Here is a 21,893-nt window from a genome sequence, read left to right as displayed (position 1 = left end):
AAGTCTAGTTTCAAACCCAACAAACGGCTTATCGTTTCGACTTCCGAGTAGGGAGAAATTGTCATTTTACTAAAGACTGCGCAAATCCCAAGAGACGCGCGGGAATTGAAGACCACCTCATGAATGATTCCTGTTGGCCTTCCACCTTTCACGTGGAGACTTCAGTTCATACCTATCTACAAGGGTTGTTCCAAGTATAAATATCCCCTATGTGTACTCAAAGAACTTTTGATCATTTTGATAAACCGATATGGTATTCCAGCTGATTTGCTGATGAGTGTCTTACATCTTTGTTCTTGAGTTCTACTCGGACTTGTGAGGAAGATCTCTCTAAGGCCCCCTACTTCGTGCTCAATGGTTGCCAGTTCGCTGCGCCGTTTTTGTGTGATTAGCCCCGGTTTGTGGGTCTGAGATCATTCGGAGATCGAGTCGAAGTCCTCAAGGTTTCGGTGCCACTCTCCCCGTCGCTTGGTCGCATCCAACCTTGGCAGGTATAAAGCTATTTACCTGCTGTTCGCAGCAAAGTTATCATTGTTCTTGAATCTACTATCGTGAAGATCGGGCCATCTTTGTGCTGATTATATCGGCACCTATCAATTTTGCCATCTATTCTTTGATTAGACTTGGAGTGGCTTGTAATCGGATATGATGAAGTAATCCAAAGATCAAAATCCATATCTTTTGTTAATCCCGTATGTTTTTCTTTTTGTGCATTTTTGGAGTATTTTTCATGCGATTTTCGATTCATGATTTCTACTCGTTCTTTTGTAAACTTCTTTTTGATCTGTTAATTCTTGGAGTTGCGGACCTATGCCTTGAGTTTTGTCTTGATTCGTTGAGTTTTGAGTTTTGGATTTGAAGATCCGGAGCTTTTTCTCGTTTTCCCTCTTCTTACACTTGCTTTTGTGCTGCAGGAGCGTGCGGCTTGCAGCACGAGCCCGACCAGGGAAGCACGTCCCAGGGCGCAGCGGCCGGCGTGGCCAGTAAGCGCTGCAACGGCGGCGTCTGAGGCACACGCGCGTCTGCTCACCAAGGCACACTGCCCTTGCTTGAGCAAGCCGAGCTGCGGCCCAGGTGGCGGCCCAGTTACGCACCAGCCCAGCACCGGGCCGGGGCCGGCGCACGGTCCAGGAGTCAGCCCAAGTGAGACGCTTGTGTACCCCAGGCAGAGACTTTTTTTAATTTTTATATTATTTTATTTCCGATTTGTCAAAAATATATGTCGATTTTTTTTTTGCAAAAATATCATCCTGCCGCCAGTTCAACCGGCGGAATGAAGGTACCGCCGGATGAACCGGCGGCAGGTGCACTGCAGAAAGCATACCGCCGGTTCATCCGGCGAAAAGGGTACTGTAGCATATTTTCAAAAAATTATAGCAAATTCATATGCATTCGGATGGTGATAAAATTTATACGAAAATTATAGACCTCGACGAGATCTACAACTTTGTAATTCAAACTTTTTTCATTTGGAATCATTCTGGTGTTTAAATAATCGACACAACATTTAGATCTAAAAATCAGATCTAAACAAGTCGTGCTGCTCATCGGGAGTGCACCGGGAATCAGATCTAAAAAATTCCCGGCGGTATGCTACAGTACCCTTTTCGCCGGATGAACCGGCGGTATGCTTTCTGCAGTGCACCTGCCGCCGGTTCATCCTGCGGTACCTTCATTCTGCCGGTTGAACTGACGGCAGGATGACATTTTTGAAAAAAAAAAATCGGCATATATTTTTGACAAATCGGAAATAAAATAATATAAAATTAAAAAAACTCCCCAGGCAGAGGCAGCGAGCAGACCTTCTTGGCCAGCCATCAGCTCGTGGCCCAAGCAAGCACAGGCAACCCACGTGGACTGGCTGAGGCAGGCAGCAGCCCGATCAGGCAAGTGGCCTACCTCTCGTGCACAGCCCAAGCAGGAGTTGGAGCAGGCCTGGAAGCTGCACGCGGTCCACGAGCATCAAACATCGGCAACTCTTATTTGTTACTTGCTCACTTGTTTCGATTGGTACTTGCTCATAATAATGCTTGAAAATTCTTACATATTTATTGTTTGATCGTGGTTGATTAGTGGCAGACCCTTTTCTATGAGACTCTTGATCGGTTTTTGTTAAATTTTGCTTCTGTTTATTTTGAGCTTTGCTAATCATTGACAAATCGTCACATGCTTTATTAAGTGGAATAGTTGGTAGTTTTGCTCGAATAGATTGTTGTACATCGGATTCAATTTTGTGTCGAGATCTCGACCTTGCTTAATCTTTGCATCTGCTTTACGTCGAGTTTTTTTTAATTGTTTCTAGGACGAGCATGTCACCAGTTAACTTTTGTTATCTTGGCGATTAGAAGATAGATGTTTTGGGCAGTGAAATAGAGTCCGCTTTTTGAAGTTGATTTTTATCGTCTTCCATTTACCCTCTTTGGTCGCTCGTTCTGGTTCAAAAAGAAGCTGTTTGCTTTTTAATTAGAAGCAGGTAAAGATAGAAAGATAACTATTAAAAGTATCTCCAAGAGTCTTTCTAATTTTCACTGTCTCAAGTATCATTTGGAGGGCCTTCGACATAAAAATCACTCTTTTATATGTTTTCACTCTCCAACATATTTTCTATATTTTGTGTACACTCTAGAAAGTAATTTTTGTTATCTATCTTTGCTAGCGAAAAATGTGAAATGAAGAATGGCTACATTTGAATAGCTACTTAGAGAAGCTATTGAAGGGTATTTTTTCTTCAAAATCTCTATTTTTATCAGTGAGGAAAGATATAGAGAGCCTTCCTTAGCGGTTACTCTAAAGTTGGTCCGTCAATGACATCTGTTGCATTTGCACCAAACTAAAATTAAATTTTGCAAATAGGACAGTTTGGAGCAGGGCCGAAGCTAGTGGTGGGTCTAGAGAGCCCCCTGGACCCCCACAAACAAAATGGATTTAGGAGGAAAGAGGAAGAAAGGGAGAAGAAGAAGAAAATTAGTCCCGCTTGATTCGTTCCTAGATCCGGCACGTGGTTATATATTCCACTATAAGACCGTCCACAGCGATAGGAGGAAATGGAAGAGTAAATCTACTATTTGACACTGTAGATATACTGTTTGGCACTGTAGACAGAGAGGGCGTGGGAAACGAGGCAAGAGCAAATTTGCTCTTGCTCTTGCCATTGTGGACAGCCTAAAATCGTTCCTCATTCCAAACCATCATCGCATCGCAGTTCCCCAATCCGCCCCAACCCTCTCGCAACGCCAGCGACCGAAATTCTCCCACATCAGCAGATAATTTTTCCCTAGTTGCTGGGCGATTCTTCTCCTACAATCTTAGCTAACAAGAAACTTGTAGATGGGCGGGACTTAGCTAGAAACACATTGCATTGATTCTTGTTTGGGGTTCGTGGGTTAGGGCTGCAGGAACTGAGTGAGAAGCTAAGATGAACGTCGCCGGCGAGGCGTGGGTTACTAACAGCAAGAAGTGGAGCGTCCTCTACCGTGTGTATATCGACTCCAGGAAGACGGTCGCGGAGGGCCGACGCGTCACCGCCGGCAAGGCCTGCCCCGACCCTACCTGCGGCGAGATCGCCGATTGCTGCTCGCACCTCAATATCCCTTGCCATATCGAGGTGACCCACCAAACCCATAAATTATTCTCCCATCCATAGATTGATTAACTTGATTATTGATTTCTATTTAACTCGGTGTTTGTAACTTGCCTGTGTTTGTAGCCAGATAAATCGTACCCGAGGGATTTCTTGCAGGTGGGGAGGGTGAGAGTGCAGCTCAAGAGGGATGATGGCTCCCTTGTTAACCCAGAGATTGTTACTAGTAAGCATCATTGATCCCTCAAGTTCTTCTTTCCTCTTGCTTCAATATTTGTGACAGTAAGAAGTGGTGCTTTGATTTGGTAAAAGGTGGGGAAAATATAAAATGTAGTCCAAAATATCTTGGTTATGTGAGAGTAATGCAGGGACTGTGATTTCCAGAAACTAGTGCATGATTTGCATGGCCATCAATCTGTACTTCATGGAGATAAAGATGCTTATTACTGCTGTAATGATGACTGATTAAAAATTCAGGAGACATTCAATAGAGCTTAATCCTGATAATTGGCATAAACCTAAAAATGATAATTCTAGTCCAGGAAAATCCCTTTGCTGCCATTGCAATTTCCCCCAAACCCCTATTTGCCACTGCCAGGGACACAGGTGGGCCCTATGTGTCAGTGTCATTGAGATAGCGATGGCAAATTATTGCAACTAGAAAGACTGGTGCGGCTTTGCCGCGCCCTCCCTTGAGGGCCAGTCCAGGATTTAAAATTATCAATGATGCTCATAACGTCGATATGTAGTCATTGGAGCTGGCAAGGCCTTGAAAGCCTGCAGTGGTCTCTTGACCTTGAGTTGCTAGTGGTACAACCGGTATTCTTCTGACTGCTGCAGTTCTAGGTGTGACAATGATTTGTATACGGTATACCTAAAACCATCAGTACAATAAGAAATTCTATTGTACTACCACAGCATAGGAGATTTAGGTCTGAACATTCAATGGAAGGGAAATTTTGTTTCAGAAGCTGAATACAACAGCTGCATCTGAACTGCCTCCAAGTAAAGTCATGTTCTTTTGTTGAAGATTACAGACCGCTGGATAAGGGCATGCAAGTTTTCCTAAGCATGGGTCACCATCATCACCAAACTGATGATTGCACTCTTTGACATGAAAGCTACAAGAGAATTTAACTGGTTGCTGCGTCTGCTCCATAGTTCATCATTCATCACCAATTGGGGGAAGAAGCAAGAGTGACAAATTTGTCAGTTGTCACACCTGAGCCACATCTTTCTTGCTTTGTATGTATAATTACGAATCACTACATAGTAATTAGAGAATTTGTCGGTCATACTGAGTCTTCTCTTCAAACCAAGGACAATTTCATGGCTAAGTACATCGTGCCTTCATTCTGGAAGAGCTGATTTGTTCTCTTAAGGCTTGCTCTTCTTGGGACACCTTTCTACTTCCACTACAGATTTTAACTTTGAACATGGAAAGTTGTTGGATCTGAATAATACAATTTCACGAATTCGGACTAAACAACTGTGTAAACATCTGAAATGCTATAATGGCATCCTTCTAGGATTAATATTAAGTAAATCATCTAGTATCAATCAGATTAGGCAACATTCATACAATGTGCAGATCAACAAGTAGCACCTGATAATGAACTGACAAAGAATTGCTGCATCTGAGGCCCCAGATACTGAAAACTGAAATGTTTGGTGACATCAGCAGTTTAGCAATTTGTTTTTACCATGTATACATCATGCAAATGAAAGATATTACCATATGGTTGCTGCCATTTTTCGATTCAGAACTGTTTGGTTACCTATGGCTACTGATAGTTTTGTTGCAATTCTGTTATATTAATTGATATGGTTATTTCAGATAGCTCTTTAAATAAAATATATATTTCAAGGAATAAATTACTGAATACTATTTGATCTAGTTGAGTCCTATGGAAAACTGGCTGCAACCTCTAGCTAAATTTACACAAGACAGTGGTATTGGCATTGCCGGTATATATCTAGTTTTTATGTATGCCAAGCATGCTTCCCTTCAATATTATCTAATATTTAATGTTGTTTCTTGTATTCTAAGTATGTTTAACTTGGCAGCATGGCGTATTTGCAGTCTTCATTGCCTGTTTTGTTTTTGAACTAAGGTAGCAATTTCAATTTACTGGTTAGTCAGTGATAATGTGATGCTGTTTGTGGCCAGCCATAACACCACAGTGCCGAACCTGACAAGTGCGACAGTGTTGGATACTGAAATTTAAAGGAAAAAGGATATCTGCAATTTGCTTGCAACAAATCCGAGGAGGAACAAATTATCTATGGAGATGGACGGTTGAAGATTTGAAGCACACTGTTTGTACCTGTCGGCTCAAGTATTTGGGATACTGATGTAGCACACACTAGCGTGATTGAATTGGGGGTCAGCGGCCTGGGAAGGGAGGAGCAGCATGGATGCCTGGCTCATAGTCATGCACATCCACTCGCGGTGCTGGCGTATGTACTCATATACAGATAAGCGGGGAGACAAGCAATGGCATCTGATGCTCACCATCCACGGGCTTCATGCTGGCTGGAGGTTGACGGTTGGCAAGCGAGTCGAGGTCAGGCCGATGGTAAGGTAGCCGAATGCTGCAGCGCAGTTGGCGAAAGCCTTGTGGAGGTCAAGCCCATGCCCGCACCGCCGGCCACGCCGGGGTCGTAGTGGCTGTTGGGGCCCCGCCCGCGTTGGGATGACCGGGACCGGAGCGGCCACCGGCGGGTTTGCCGCGCCTGCACCCCATCTGTGCTAGGGTTGCCAGGGCCTTCACCCGTGCGGTCGCGCCTGGATGGCCGAGAACGCGACGCCCGCGCCGGGAGGAGGGAGGAGCGGGAGTCGCCCGCGAACGGGTTCGCGAGGATTCACGACCCTTGATGGCTTAACGGGTGAGAGACCCGCTACGATCCCGATAGGATGGTCCATATCGTGTCCTGGTTGGATCCGACGATTATCGGGTTAGCGGGCTACATGGCCATATTTGACGACTGCGGTTTGGTCCAGGATTCGTATATAGAGATGGCATCCAAGAGATTGCCTGCGGATCAGGTCTGTGGTACTGTGATCTGCCTAATCTTGATAAAACGTAAAAGCTTGTGGCTGACAACTGGCTTGCTCTACATCGGTATTGGCAACCTTGCCAGCCATGGGTCCCCAGTGCAACTGTGCAAGACACTAAAGGCTGATACCAGATGACAGCCATGTGTATCAACGTCCTTGAATATGCCTCTTGTAGTGTTTGTGATAAAAAATCTGTTTTATTGTGTTCTTTGAGGTATTTAGAATATTATATGTGGAGGAAATTTTTTACTGTGTAAGAACAGTTATACTTAGAGCGTTCGATATCAGTTTACAGTAATGGTCCAATCATAGTCTTATGCATCTGTAGCGTGTACTCGTTATTTAGTTTGTACGAAAATAACTAGTTTTGTGCATATACCAAAAACCTATAGATGGAACACTTCTTTTAGTTTGGAAAACTAAAGTAGCTTGTGAAGATTTTTTAATGGCTGACCGTTTGGTAATTGGTATGATACATTATGTTTGTGGATTCTCTTTACTTGGCTTTCATTTTTGTTATGATGTACTCCCTCCGTTCCTAATTAAACTTCGTTGAAGCTACAGTAGCTAGTCCCTAATTAACTGTCGTCGCCTACACTTCCTACTGAGGCTGTAGCTGCACCGCGCCGCCCGCCTTGTCCAGTTGTCCCAGAATCTCCCCTCGCAGCCTCACCCAAAATACTGTACTCCATGTTTTAATGTGAAAAGGTGGATGTGACTACTGATTTGTGTAACATAAAAAAATTAATGTTGTGTATGGCTTGTGTGCTTTTTCATGTCACGGAGTACATCATTAATGGCATGCCCATCCAAGTGTGAGCTGAGAAATGATTGCTACATAGGGATGCTGGAGTCTTTTCCCAATTGCCTTGGTTCCTGGTTCAGATTTCTGGCGACGTTTAATTAGGGACGGAGGGAGTACTAACCTAAACTACAAAATGCACTCTTCAATTCCAAATGTATTACTAAGCATTCCGTGTTTATGAATAACCGAATGTTGATTTTGCTTTTTATAGGCATCTTTGCATTAGCTGTGATATTGTCATATCTTGGTATGAACTGAACATAGCTGTGCTTTTGCAAGTTTCTCGAACAAACATTGTAGATTATTCAATTGCTTAGTATGAACTCAAGCCTCAGGAGTCAAGGTGCAAAGCTTAAGTTGAAACTAACGTTGCATAATTAATATACTATTGGGCTTGATGTGCTAGTAATCCTCACAGAATGAGGTTTACCTCTAGTATCTAGTCGGTTTTTTGTCTGCATCATTAAGAAAATTTTGCCTTTGCTGCATCAATTTTCACAAATATGTTCTGTTATGTGTTATGATGTAGTATTTTTATTAAAGTTAAATATACACGGACATGTTGATATGTGAATAACCATCCTTCACTGCATCATCAGCTCTAGATAGATGCAAAACGAAATGTACTTACCAATGGAATGTCTCACAAGAAGAAATCAGTAAGTGAATCATTTCATGTCATTGTCCTTTTATGAAACTATGTTCCTGTAATGTTACTTGCTCACCGAGTCACTGTCTTACTGAATTTTATAGTGCACATGCGTATTTCTTATTTCTCTGAAGTGGTGCAGTTACTTTTTTTTGTTTGTGTGGAAGTATGCTCAATCTAGTGCTTCTACATCATCAAATTGTTAATACAGATTTCCGTGCAGTCTATTTGTTTGCCTCTTCATTTTCTTTGGAAATACATTCAATCTGTTCAACATTGTTTACTAATATTCAAATTAAGCTACAGATTCATGTTGTAGTCTTGTAGATATAGGTAAAGTTCCATCTATATTTTTGAACTTGACTATTTTAGCTAGTTCTTGATGTTTGTTATGGTGAAACATATCTCTGTACTTTGGGAGAGTTGCTGGACCACCTGAACACTCCTAGAACAATGAATATCAAGTATAAGAGTTGTTAGTCAGTATGGCTTGCTTATCAAAATTTTTCTTTATAATAGAAAGAAATTTGGCCAGCCATAGTCTGATTATGTTAATGCTAGCCTGTCATTGATTAAAACTGCATTTCCATTTAGTCTGCTTAGTGTTTTGTCCGTAAGGAAAATTGAGTGTACAGATTTTCTGCGCCAAAATTGGTGAAATTAACCACAAAAGTGAAACAGTATTGTCTGGATAAATTGTTGTGGATCAGTAGCCTGCCTTGTATTTATATAGGCCACTATAATTTGAAGGAAGGGGCATAACAGTACAATTATATTTATTTATTTATTTATTTTCACTAGGGTGTCAGCAAAAAATTGCCACACTATAGTCTAGTTAGCCTGCTATTTACAAGGTTCTGATATACAAAATATGGTTGTACCTGACAGGGAATGGTTATATTTTTGTATTTCCAATGATGGATGTAGTATGGTTCTATTGTATTTTTCTGCAGTATCTAGAAGAAACAGGCCTCAGTATCCTTATTGCTGCCGTTGTTTCTTCATCTTTGTTTATCTAGCCTTTGGTTACTTTCATGCTTAAGCTTCTCTATATATTCCTCATGCACGCTATCAAAGATTATTTTGAGTTGCTCATCTTACTCATCCGCATTGCAGAGAAGAAGCTGATGCTCCAGGTTGCGGAGTTGGTTCCTAAGCATCTTGGAAGGACTAGGAAGCAGGAACCTGCTTCCAATTCTTCATCAACAGCCCCATCACAGCCGGGAAAGGTTTGAAGGAAGAAAAAGTAATCGTGTCATTTCATTCACCGTTTGTTAATTGCACAAACATGACTAAACTCTGCCGAGTTGCTCTTGAGGTGTGAGAGAAATAATGATCGGAACTATGAAATTAAGAGGGGTAGACTGAACTTTCAGTGGAACTGCTTTCTGCTTAGTTACAGGAGCTTAGCTGGTCGTGCATACTGAATCAACTGGCAGATGTTAAGTTAGTTTTAATTGAATTCTGAATATGCAAAACCATTACATGGTAGGAACTAAGTGCTGCATGAATTTTATTTTTACTTTTAAAGTTACCCCTGTGAGTTTCTGGCCAACGCAATTCTTTATGGCCTACATCATGTCTCACGCAACATCAACTCAAAAACGGTAACATGCTGAAATAATGTTTGCAACATTATCGCTTACTTTTTGAGACATCCAAACTTATATGTTGCCATATTAGAAATCACAAATTGAAAATATCGAATAAAAACCATTCACTCGTTGCAACAACATAAATCCTCTATCGCAACATTCAAAAAAAATATTTACAACATCATAGCTTGGGGCCCAACGGCCCACCCGACGCTCTGCCCTGGACACAGTGGCGGTCGTGGCCTCGTCGGCCGTGAGGGGTGGTAGAATAGGGGTGCGTGCACCCCTGCAGTTCCGCCACCCCTCGCAGCCACTGCGCGGTTGTTAGAGTATATTAGGGATATCTCTACATTAGGTAGATTAGTTTTGTATCTGTATCCTACCATATCTATAGGAGAAGCTTCTTCACAACGCCCTAGCACGCCCAGGAGAGGTCACCTATGATCTTCGTCGGGGGGCAGCGCCCTCCACATCTGTGCGGTCGATCAAATTGATCTGCTGCCGTCGTAGAAGGTCGTCCAGCAGCAGCAACAGATCGTGAAGAACTCACTTGGTGTCGTCGTACGCTGGCGGGATCCACTGCTGGCGGTCTGGCTCTGCTGCTCCTGCCCCCTCCGGCGAATCCGCACAAGCCTCTTCCGGTCGCGGGCAGACCATCTCGCCGGACTCCATCGCGCCGGCCTCCGCCCCCGACCGTCTCTGCCGCTGGCGGGATCCACCCCAACGGATTTGAATCCGCACCGGGGTCCTCCACTACAGGCGGACTAGCTCCACCCGGCCTCCTACCCCGCCACCCCTTGCACTATCCCTGCCCGCACCGTCGGGCATAACGTCGCCGATCGGGATCTTTCGCCCCACGGTGTGGCTCCGACCCACCCATCGCGCCTCTTCCCCTGGTGGGTGTGACACCCTAGGTGTCTGCACAATCGAATTGCATTGATTGTATGCATCATATGCTTAATTGCTTGAAAAAGGATCTTTTTGTAAATATAAAAGGTTATATGTGTAATTATGATTTTATGCAAGGTCCTTTTTGTAGTTTATTTGAATAGGGTGTGCAATTATAGCTTTTGTGGAGGGTGCTTTTGCAAAATTCAGTGCATTTATTGCTTACAGGAAACTTTTCAAATTAGCCCAAGTTTGAAGTGAAATTTCATTGAAAAAGACAAGTTTCCTTTGAATTCAAAATCCCTTCAATGTTTTCAAAATTAGCTCTCTATCCTTTGATCAAATAAATTTTTGCACAACATCAAAGTTGTAGATCATGAAAAGTTCAACAAATTTCATGTTGGGCACTTTTTCATTTGAGCCCCAGTTCATGACTAGAACAGGAGCTAAAAATGAATCTCGCTAATCTGATGTCTGTTTTGTTTATTTTCTCAGAATTAATTCTGTGTAGATAAAATCATGGAAAATTCACAGTAGCTAATTAATCCCTGTGTAGGTCTGCTGTTAAATTTTGAGCTTCTGTTTTGCTTTAGCTTAACCTGTGTAATTCAATCGTGTTCTAGGTGTGATCTGAATGATTGATTTGTTATGAATAATTGGCTACAAGTTTTAGCATGATTTTTACAGGATAGCCTACTCTGTTCATGTTCTGTTTAGGGTAATTTTTGCTAAATTTATTACTTATTGTGCACTGAGTGGTGGATTTATTAGCAAACCATGACTTGCTTGTTATAAGAAACCACCCCCACTTGTTTATGAAGTTAGTCAACTTCATTTGTGCTGTTGATCATAGTGCCTTGTGTAGTTAGATTTGTTAGTTAGCTAATCTATAAATGATTGCCCATGTGTTATGAATGTTTGCCAGTTGTTAAGCTACAACTTTATCGTGATGTGAATGTGTTTATAATTCCGTCTCTTGCATTCCATATAGATACGACTGCTTTGACGGACGAGACGTACGAGTTGATCCCGGAGTCTGACGGAGGTGATCCAGAAGTCCAGGTGAACGCAGCTGAACTAACTGAAGCCCCGAACCAAAGTTCAGAAGAGCCTAAGGCTGTGTTAGCTAGCGACTACCGAGAAGGCAAGCCCCGGACATAACCTATATTTCAAATTATTATCATTTACTGTTATTACTTACTTGTGCATTTACAGTTCTTAGGATTTGAATTGAAACCCTAGATGCATGATCCTAGGAACCTATGTACTGAACACTAGACCTGAGTTCGACTACTTGCTAAGCTTATAGGACCGGTAAAAGTCGAGTGATTGCCTGTCACTCACGAGCTTTATAGGAATTGCTTGTTTACTTTCTGTTATCAATATAAGGACGACGGACGGGGTTGTGTTCGATATCATGACCTTATGTGAGACCCCGTCTGTGTTGATGAACTTGCTAAGGTCGCGGTGTGTGGTAGTGCTGGTTAAGTTTTTGAACGTACTAGCCACATGCCGTAAATATGGTACGCGGTAAGCCCAGTAGCCGATTGGACCGGGGAGTGGATATACCTATCACTCTCTCTTTAGAGATAGGTTTTTAAATGTTATTGTTGATCAACACTGCGACTTCAAGGGACAAGGGTGGACCGTTATGGGTGGACCTTGGAGTCCTGTAGTCGGGGAGAGTGACCCTATCCACAAGCCGGAAAGAAAGGTCAACGGTTGTTTGGGAACGACCCGACGGTGTTCCAAACGTGTGTGTTAGGTCTGCCTGGCCAGGTTAACAAATTCGATTCGAATCATCTGCTTCTCACAGTTTGGGACTGCTTGATCTCTTTGCCACACAGAGTAACAAGAGCAACATTATTATGATTAATCTTGATGTTTGCTTAAAGTTCTACCATGGTTGAATAGTAGTTGCTTACATAGAATGGTTAATCAACTAGAATATGGAAAGCTAAAATGTGAAATAAGGACCTACTCTTTATTGCTTTTCAGCAAAGGAAACCAGAGCCTCACAAACCCTGCATAGTCTAGCTAAAGTGGGTTAAGTATACCCGTTGGCGGTTAAGTCTTGCTGAGTATTAGAATACTCAGCCTTGCTGTTGAAACCCTTTTTCAGGTATGAGTATTGAGGACCAGGTCGCTAGTTTATATTGGCCCTGCTCCTTGCCTCCTGGCTGGTCCGTAGAGTGGGATACGTCTTCGGCCGGTGATGAACCTGACGAGTGATACCTTGCTTGGGCTAGCTTGGTATGCTTTTGCCATGTGTTGTAGCCGTCGTGTTTTATCTTCCGCTGTTAAACTCTAAAGTTTTACACTTATGACTTGTATAACTGCTTTACTAAATTTTGTTTTGTAATAATTGGTTTAAACTGGTTTGTAATCTCTACTTTGCCTGTGTTGTAAAATTGTGGTTGTAATATCTCTGGACTCGCCTTCGTGCGGGGTATGCTTGTTCGATCCGAGAACCGGTGGTTATATCGGGACGTTACCCGACATACCAAGAATTGTTCCATTGGAAGTGCGTTTGAGCCGTGTTGCCTTTATGGTGATGGCCTGCGCACTTGAGCCGGGATAATTCAGGTTGTTCTGCCACAGCTGGTATCAAAGCTACAAGCCTACACCAGTGGTGTTGGAACCTTAAAAATCGTTTTCCGTATAAAATTGGAACAACAAGGTATTTCGGAAAATTACGTTGGATTCGTTAAGGGTTGTGCATAGAACGTAAAGTCCTAGGGAATTTACGGGAATTACTAGGTGGCTATTTATGTATGGTTTATGTTATCTGACTTCCAGCACTTTACATTTTGTTAAACCATACTCACAAGCAACTCTTAATTCCTGTAACGACGCACCTACGTTGAGGTAAGAAGGTAAGGATCCTCAGTCAGCTGAGGGAGTTTGACCTTCCCGTCGGCGATGCGAGCCGAACGCTGCCCTCAAGCAGTGGCTTACTTGAGGTGCTTCCAATATACCGACTGTTAGTTGACTATATTGGAAGTAAAGTGTACTCAGTCAGCTGAGGGAGTCTGACCTTCCCGTCGGCGATTCGAACCGAACGCTGCGCCCAAGCAGTGACCTACTTGAGCTGCTGCCAATATACCGACCTCGGTAGACTATATTGGGAGTAAAGGAACTTGTGAATACGCCACTGAGTAGCGTATGTTAACGTTGGCCATACAGCGGAAATTGTATGGCTGCCGCTTCTATAGTGAGCGGTACTGTATGGGGACGCTTTCATGTGTGCTGGCATGAAATGTTCAATGGATATATATATGTTCTGTCAATTTTCTGCAGGTACACTAACCGCGATTCGATAAGTTAAGAACGGTTAGAATGTATCGACTAGCTATATAGGGAGAGCCGTATTTATGTATGCCACCGTGCTAACCACGTAAGCCCAACGATAGTTGGCAATTGTTTATCTTGTGAGGAACGATCAGGACGTACATGCATATTTGGTTGATGTTTGAATTGATTCCTAGAATTGGAGAATGTTACATAAGTTTTCTTAAGGGATCTCTAGAGTTTGTTTTCATGACTATGTTTAGTGTGGTTAAACAAAAGGGTTGAATGAAAACTTGGTTTGAGAGAGGGAGATTGAGTCATGTCTTTATCCCTAGTTCCATCTTGATGATCTTTTCGTTCCATAGAATCTCAAATGATGAACCAGTACCATTGATTGTGGGAGCAAAAAAAATGTATCTAATGGATGTCTTCCATAATTACAGATGGTTGGTCATACTCGTGGAACGCCTGATGGCTTCGGTTGTGAAGCTGGCAGTGGATCTCAGCAGCCACCGCCACCCTCGTCAAATCTGGCCGAGTTAATGGCCATACAAACAGAATTGTTTCGCCAACTGGTCCAAGGGCAGCAAAATCAGCCACACCAGCAGCACGGAGGACGTGATGCTCAACCAGCGGGTTACCAGGAATTCTTTGGTACCCAACCTCCACTTTTCAGCCGAGCTGATGACCCACTGGACGCCGATGCTTGGCTCCGTACTATCAATTCCAAGTTTGCTCTGCTAGCGGTACCTTGTGTTGATGCAAACAAGGCCCACTTTGCCGCCCAGCAACTTCGTGGTCCTGCACGTATATGGTGGGATCATTATTGTGCGATGCAGCCTGTTGAACATGTCATTTCTTGGGAGGAATTCCGAAATGCTTTTAGGTCACATCATATTCCTGAGGGACTGATTGAAAGAAAGTTGAATGAGTTCTTGGCTCTGAATCAAGGAACCCGCACTGTTCTTCGGTATGCACAGACCTTTAATCACCTGTGCCAGTATGCGGGCCATCATGCTGATACTGACGCCAAGAAACGTGATCGTTTTCGTCGTGGCCTCACTACCAAGCTCAAGGAACGCCTGAACCTTGTTCAGCCCAACACTTACAATGAGCTGGTCAACCTGGCCATTACTCAAGAGGACTGTATTGCTGCATATCGTGCCGAGAAGAAGCGAAAGGCACCCACAGAACCCTCGAGTGCTCAGCCACCGAGATATCGTCTGGTGCAGAATACTCCACCAGGACCTTCACAGAGAAATGCTCCAATGGGCAGACTTGTTTTTAGGCCGCCTCAGCAGCAAGGAGGATTCAGACCTCCAGTGCCTCAGCAGCAGCAACAGCAGCAGTTTGGCCCAAGGCCGAATGCCCCACAGTTCAATCGTGGGAATGGCAACAATTGGTGCTTTAACTGCGGCAGTGCTTCTCACTTTGCTAAGAATTGTCCGCAGCCCAGAAAGAATGATCCAGGGCAGAACTCCAACCAGAACAACAACAAGGGAAAGGGCAAAAGCCAAATGGTGCAAGTCCAACAGGGGCGAATTAATTTCACTACTCTGGCAGACCTTCCCGAAGGAGCACCAGTCATGTCGGGTACTTTCACTATCCACAATAAACCCGCAGTTATACTATTTGATTCTGGTGCAACTCATAGTTTTATAAGTGCCAAATTTGGAGCAAGGTTAGGATTGGATTATTGGCATACCAAGAAATCGTACATGATAGAAACTCCTAGTGGCAAGATAGCTTCCAATCAAATCATTAAGCTTGTACCCATTAAGTTGGGTAGCAAATTGATGAGGACAGATTTGATCTTGTTGAATTTAGAAGGCATGGATGTTATTTTGGGCATGGATTGGATGACTAAACATAAAGTACTGTTAGATATCTCTTCCCGAGCTGTCGAGATATATTCACCACATCAAGGAGCCACCATACTCTATCTGCCACAACGAGAGTGCTTCAACTCTTGTGCCTATGCCACAAAAGAAATTAAGATTGAAGATATTCCGGTTGTGTGTGAGTATGCGGATGTATTTCCAGATGATTTGCCTGGAATGCCCCCTGATAGAGATATCGAGTTTGTTATTGAACTCCAACCCGGTACCGCCCCTATTTCAAAGAGGTCGTACCGAATGCCTCCAAATGAGTTAGCAGAATTGAAAATCCAACTTCAAGACCTTCTTGACAAGAGTTTTATACGTCCAAGTTCTTCACCCTGGGGATGTCCAGCCCTGTTTGTGAAGAAGAAGGACAACAGTTTGAGGCTATGTGTTGATTATCGATCACTCAATGCGGTCACTATTAAAAACAAGTATCCTCTTCCCCGCATTGATATACTGTTTGATCAGTTAGCTGGAGCCAAGGTTTTCTCTAAGATTGATCTTCGTTCTGGCTACCATCAAATAAAGATCAAGCCTTGTGATATTCCAAAGACTGCTTTCTCGACCAGATATGGACTCTATGAGTATCTGGTTATGTCTTTTGGTCTTACCAACGCCCCAGCATATTTTATGTACTTGATGAATTCAGTCTTCATGCCGGAGCTGGATAAATTCGTCGTGGTATTCATTGACGATATTTTGATCTACTCCAAGAATGAAGAAGAACACGAGCAACATTTGTGTATCGTTCTTCAACGATTACGAGATCATCATCTTTATGCCAAATTCTCCAAGTGTGAATTTTGGCTGGATAGTTTGAAATTCTTAGGCCATACTATCTCCAGTGATGGTATATCAGTTGATCCAACTAAAGTACAAGAAGTGATGGATTGGGAATCTCCAACTTCAGTTCATCAAATTCGCAGTTTTCTTGGTTTAGCTGGATACTATCGTCGATTCATCCCTGATTTCTCCAGAATAGCCAAACCTATGACGGAGTTATTAAAGAAGGGAGTGAAGTTTGTTTGGAATGATAAATGTGAAGAAGCCTTTCAAACTCTCAAAGCTCGGCTCACTACTGCTCCAGTGTTGGCTACACCGGACAGTACCAAACCTTTTGATGTCTATTGTGATGCTTCTGGTACGGGACTTGGTTGTGTGCTTATGCAAGACAACCGGGTTATTGCTTATGCATCAAGAGCTCTCCGGAATCATGAGAAGAATTATCCAACACATGATCTGGAGTTAGCAGCTGTTATACACGCTCTCAAGCTTTGGAGACATCATCTTATGGGAACTCATTGTAATATTTACACTGACCATAAGAGCCTTAAATATATCTTCACCCAAGCTGATCTCAACATGAGACAGAGACGCTGGCTAGAGTTGATAAAGGATTATGATCTGGAAGTGCACTATCATCCAGGAAAGGCTAATGTGGTTGCGGATGCACTCAGCCGCAAGTCACAATGCCATTGTCTATCTGTAGAGCCATTCAATGAAACTCTATGCCACGAAATGATGAAGTTAAATTTAGAAATGGTACCTCAAGGAAGTTTGAACCATATATCAATTGAGCCTACACTTCATGATAGCATCATCATGGCACAATTACATGACGAGGGTATCAAAATCATTAAGGAAAAGTTATCCCAAGGAGAAGCAAAGTACAAATGTTTCCGAGTGGATCATAGAGGAGTTCTATGGTTTGAATCTCGACTTGTTGTACCCAAGGATCATCAGCTTAGAAAGCAAATTCTTGACGAAGCACATCTATCGTAGTTTTCGATTCATCCCGGTAGTACAAAGATGTACCAAGATCTTAAACAAAATTTCTGGTGGACTCGAATGAAAAGAGAGATCGCCAGATATGTTTCTGAATGTGATGTCTGTCAAAGAGTTAAGGCTAGTCACTTGAAAGTAGCTGGTACTCTCCAACCTTTACCCATTCCATCCTGGAAATGGGAGGACATCAGTATGGATTTTATTGTCGGTTTACCCAATACTTCTCAGAAGCATGATTCTGTTTGGGTAATCGTTGATAGACTCACCAAAACCGCTCATTTTATTCCAGTACATACAACTTATTCTGCCAAGAGGTATGCAGAGATTTATCTCGATCAGATTGTCCGTTTGCATGGAGTTCCAAAGACGATCATTTCTGATCGTGGGGCTCAGTTTATTGCACGTTTCTGGGAACAATTGCAAGAATCCCTTAGAACAAAATTGATTCGTAGTTCAGCTTATCATCCACAAACTGATGGGCAAACTGAACGAATCAATCAAATCCTTGAAGACATGTTGAGGGCATGTGCTATTCAATATGGCAAAAACTGGGACAAATGCCTAGCACTAGTTGAATTCTCTTACAATAACAGTTATCAATCCAGCTTGCAAATGGCACCATTTGAAGCGTTATACGGTCGAAGGTGTCGAACTCCTTTGAGTTAGTCCCAAGCTGGAGAACGCAAAATTTTTGGGCCAGATTTAGTTTCTGAGGCAGAGGAGAAAGTTAAAGTTATCCAGACTAATCTTAAGGCAGCCCAATCAAGACAGAAAAGTTATGCAGACAAAAGAAGAGATCCTTTACAGTTCAAGGTTGGGGATTTCGTATATTTGCGAGTATCTCCTACTATAGGTGTTCAACGCTTCGGTATCAAAGGGAAATTAGCACCCTGATACATCGGACCATTTGAAATCATCGAAACTTGTGGACCCGTTGCCTACCGACTTCGTCTTCCTTCTAAGTTGGCCGCCATTCATGATGTTTTCCATGTATCACAACTCCGGAAGTGCACTAGGGTACCTACTGAGATCCTTGAACCACAAGATATCGAGATTGAATCCGATCTATCTTATACGGAGTATCCAATTAAGATTCTTGACACTAAGGAAAGAAGTACTAGAAGGGAGAAAGTTAAAATGTACAAGATCCAATGGAATCATCATACCGAGGAAGAAGCTACTTGGGAGACTGAAAATTTTCTCCAAAGAAACTTTCCTGACTTTCTTAGAACAAAATCAGGTATCAAATCTTTCCATTCTTAGTCTTCCTGTAATCTCGGGGCGAGATTCCTTTTAGGGGGGAAGGCTGTGACACCATAGGTGTCTGCACAATCGAATTGCATTGATTGTATGCATCATATGCTTAATTGCTTGAAAAAGGATCTTTTTGTAAATATAAAAGGTTATATGTGTAATTATGATTTTATGCAAGGTCCTTTCTGTAGTTTATTTGAATAGGGTGTGCAATTATAGCTTTTGTGGAGGGTGCTTTTGCAAAATTCAGTGCATTTATTGCTTGGCAGGAAACTTTTCAAATTAGCCCAAGTTTGAAGTGAAATTTCATTGAAAAAGACAAGTTTCCTTTGAATTCAAAATCCCTTCAATGTTTTCAAAATTAGCTCTCTATCCTTTGATCAAATAAATTTTTGCACAACATCAAAGTTGTAGATCTTGAAAAGTTGAACAACTTTCATGTTGGACACTTTTTCATTTGAGCCCTATTTTAAAAGTTATCACTGATTTACAGTGGGGTCCCTGGAATTTTTGGAAATTGCATTTAGATCCTTATCCCCTTCCTCCAGCTCCTTCCTCTGTTTTTTCCCCATCGTCGCTGTGCAGCGCCGCCCGCCGGGGAGAGCCGCCCCCGAGCCAGCCCGGCCCCCTCTTGCATCGCGCTGGCGCCCACGCGTCGAGCTGCTCCTCCTCCACCGCCCTTGGCTGCGCGCTGGTGCCTCCCCGCCTTGCCACGCCGCCCAGAGCCGCCGTGCGGCCGCCACTTCAACGCCGCCGTGGAGAGCCCGCTGCAGAGGCCGCCGCTCTCTCCTCTCACGCGTATGAGCACTACAAAAGCCCCTGCGTGCTGATCCTTTCATTCTTTTGCCGTTTCCCTGTCCCCAGAACCCAGAACGCCGCCGCTCCACCCCGAATCACAGCGAGCTCACCCCCCCGCCGCGGAGCCGCCACTGCAGACCCAATCCGTCCGCGCTGACCCCTCCTTTAGCCGCGCCTCGACCTCGCGCAGCTCCCCAGCCCTTTTCCCTCGCCCGAACCCCACCGGAGCCACCCAGCCGCCGTGCTCCGAGCTCCACCGGCCGCCGCTCGCCGTGGACCGAACCCCTCCGGCCATCATTTCGCGACCCAAGAGCCTCCAAAGCATCGCGGCGACCTCTACTCTGTTTTCCCCACCCCAACCCTCGCCGCCGGTGAGCCCAGACACCGGAATCAGCCGGTCAACATCGCTCCCCCTCTCTGACCTTGGCTAAGGACCTCGGGTTGGAATTCGAAGAAGCCTAGGGGGCTGTCTGCAAACCCCAAGACTCAGTGGAATAGTGCTATAGGGACTTGTTTGTTATGATTTGCTGTGAATTTTGAAATTCAATATCAATTCGTAGAAAAATCGTAAAATAGCAAATCTTGATGTTTTGGAACCCTCTTGAAGAGATATATGCATTAGAATCATAATATGTTAGGCATTAGTTGCAAGTTTTTGCTGTAGAATTTGATTTGTGTTACTAGTGCATAAATATTAGTTGATTTTATCTTTTTCTTAAATATTTCATGAAACCATGTCTTGCTCTGAAAATTTTATGGTGTAGTGTTCATGTGACACTAGTGTTTCTATAAAAATTTCGTGATCAGTTCTCATGTGTAGCTATTTATTTTATTTAATCCATATTTAGTAGACTTTAATTATGATAAATAGTTTATGCTGATTATAAATCATGAAAATAATTCTGAGTGATTGCTTTGAATAGTTTAGCTTGTACATGAAGTTTGAGCCCCAGTTCATGACTAAAACAGGAGCTAAAAATGAATCTTACTAATCTGATGTCTGTTTTGTTTATTTTCTCAGAATTAATTCTGTGTAGATAAAATCATGGAAAATTCACAGTATCTAATTAATCCCTGTGTAAGTCTTCTGTTAAATTTTGAGCTTGTGTTTTGCTTTAGATTAAGCTGTGTAATTCAATCGTGTTCTAGGTGTGATCTGAATGATTGATTTGTTATGAATAATTGGCTACAAGTTTTAGCATGTTTTTTACAGGATAGCCTACTCTGTTCATGTTCTGTTTAGGGTAATTTTTGCTAAATTTATTACTTATTGTGAACTGAGTGGTGGATTTATTAACAAACCATGACTTGCTTGTTATAAGAAACCACCCCCACTTGTTTATGAAGTTAGTCAACTTCATTTGTGCTGTTGATCATGATGCCTTGTGTAGGTAGATTTGTTAGTTAACTAATCTATAAATGATTGCCCATGTGTTATGAATGTTTGCCAGTTGTTAAGCTACAACTTTATCGTGATGTGAATGTGTTTATAATTCTGTCTCTTGCATTCCATATAGATACGACTGCTTTGACGGACGGGACGTACGAGTTGATCCCGGAGTCTGACGGAGGTGATCCAGAAGTCCAGGTGAACGCAGCTGAACTAACTGAAGCCCCGAACCAAAGTTCGGAAGAGCCTAAGGCTGTGTTAGCTAGCGACTACCGAGAAGGCAAGCCCCGGACATAACCTATATTTCAAATTATTATCATTTACTGTTATAACTTACTTGTGCATTTACAGTTCTTAGGATTTGAATTGAAACCCTAGATGCATGATCCTAGGAACCTATGTACTGAACACTAGACCTGAGTTCGACTACTTGCTAAGCTTATAGGACCGGTAAAAGTCGAGTGATTGCCTGTCAGTCACGAGCTTTATAGGAATTGCTTGTTTACTTTCTGTTATCAATATAAGGACGACAGACGGGGTTGTGTTCGATATCATGACCTTATGTGAGACCCCGTTTGTGTTGATAAACTTGCTAAGGTCGCGGTGTGTGGTAGTGCTGGTTAAGTTTTTGAACGTACTAGCCACATGCCGTAAATATGGTACGCGGTAAGCCTAATAGCCGATTGGACCGGGGAGTGGATATACCTATCACTCTCTCTTTAGAGATAGGTTTTTAAATGTTATTGTTGATCAACACTGCAACTTCAAGGGACAAGGGTGGACCGTTATGGGTGTACCTTGGAGCCCTGTAGTCGGGGAGAGTGACCCTATCCACAAGCCGGAAAGAAAGGTCAACGATTGTTTGGGAACGACCCGACGGTGTTCCAAACGTGTGTGTTAGGTCTGCCTGGCCA

General features: G+C 43.0%; 1 protein-coding gene across 1 annotated transcript; it reads left to right on the top strand.

Moving 5' to 3' along the window:
* The first annotated feature begins 3,023 nt into the window (after positions 1-3,023).
* On the top strand, positions 3,024-9,586 carry LOC120655507 (signal recognition particle 19 kDa protein-like). The gene is made up of 3 exons (XM_039933357.1): positions 3,024-3,604; positions 3,707-3,806; positions 9,212-9,586. Exons 1-3 carry the CDS (start codon positions 3,416-3,418, stop codon positions 9,328-9,330), a joined length of 408 nt encoding a protein of 135 aa, XP_039789291.1. The 5' UTR covers positions 3,024-3,415; the 3' UTR covers positions 9,331-9,586.
* The last annotated feature ends 12,307 nt before the right edge of the window (positions 9,587-21,893 follow it).

The sequence above is a fragment of the Panicum virgatum genome, chromosome 1N (genome assembly GCF_016808335.1).
Source record: "Panicum virgatum strain AP13 chromosome 1N, P.virgatum_v5, whole genome shotgun sequence".
Lineage (NCBI taxonomy): Eukaryota > Viridiplantae > Streptophyta > Magnoliopsida > Poales > Poaceae > Panicum > Panicum virgatum.
This window is presented reverse-complemented; position numbering and strand designations above follow the sequence as displayed.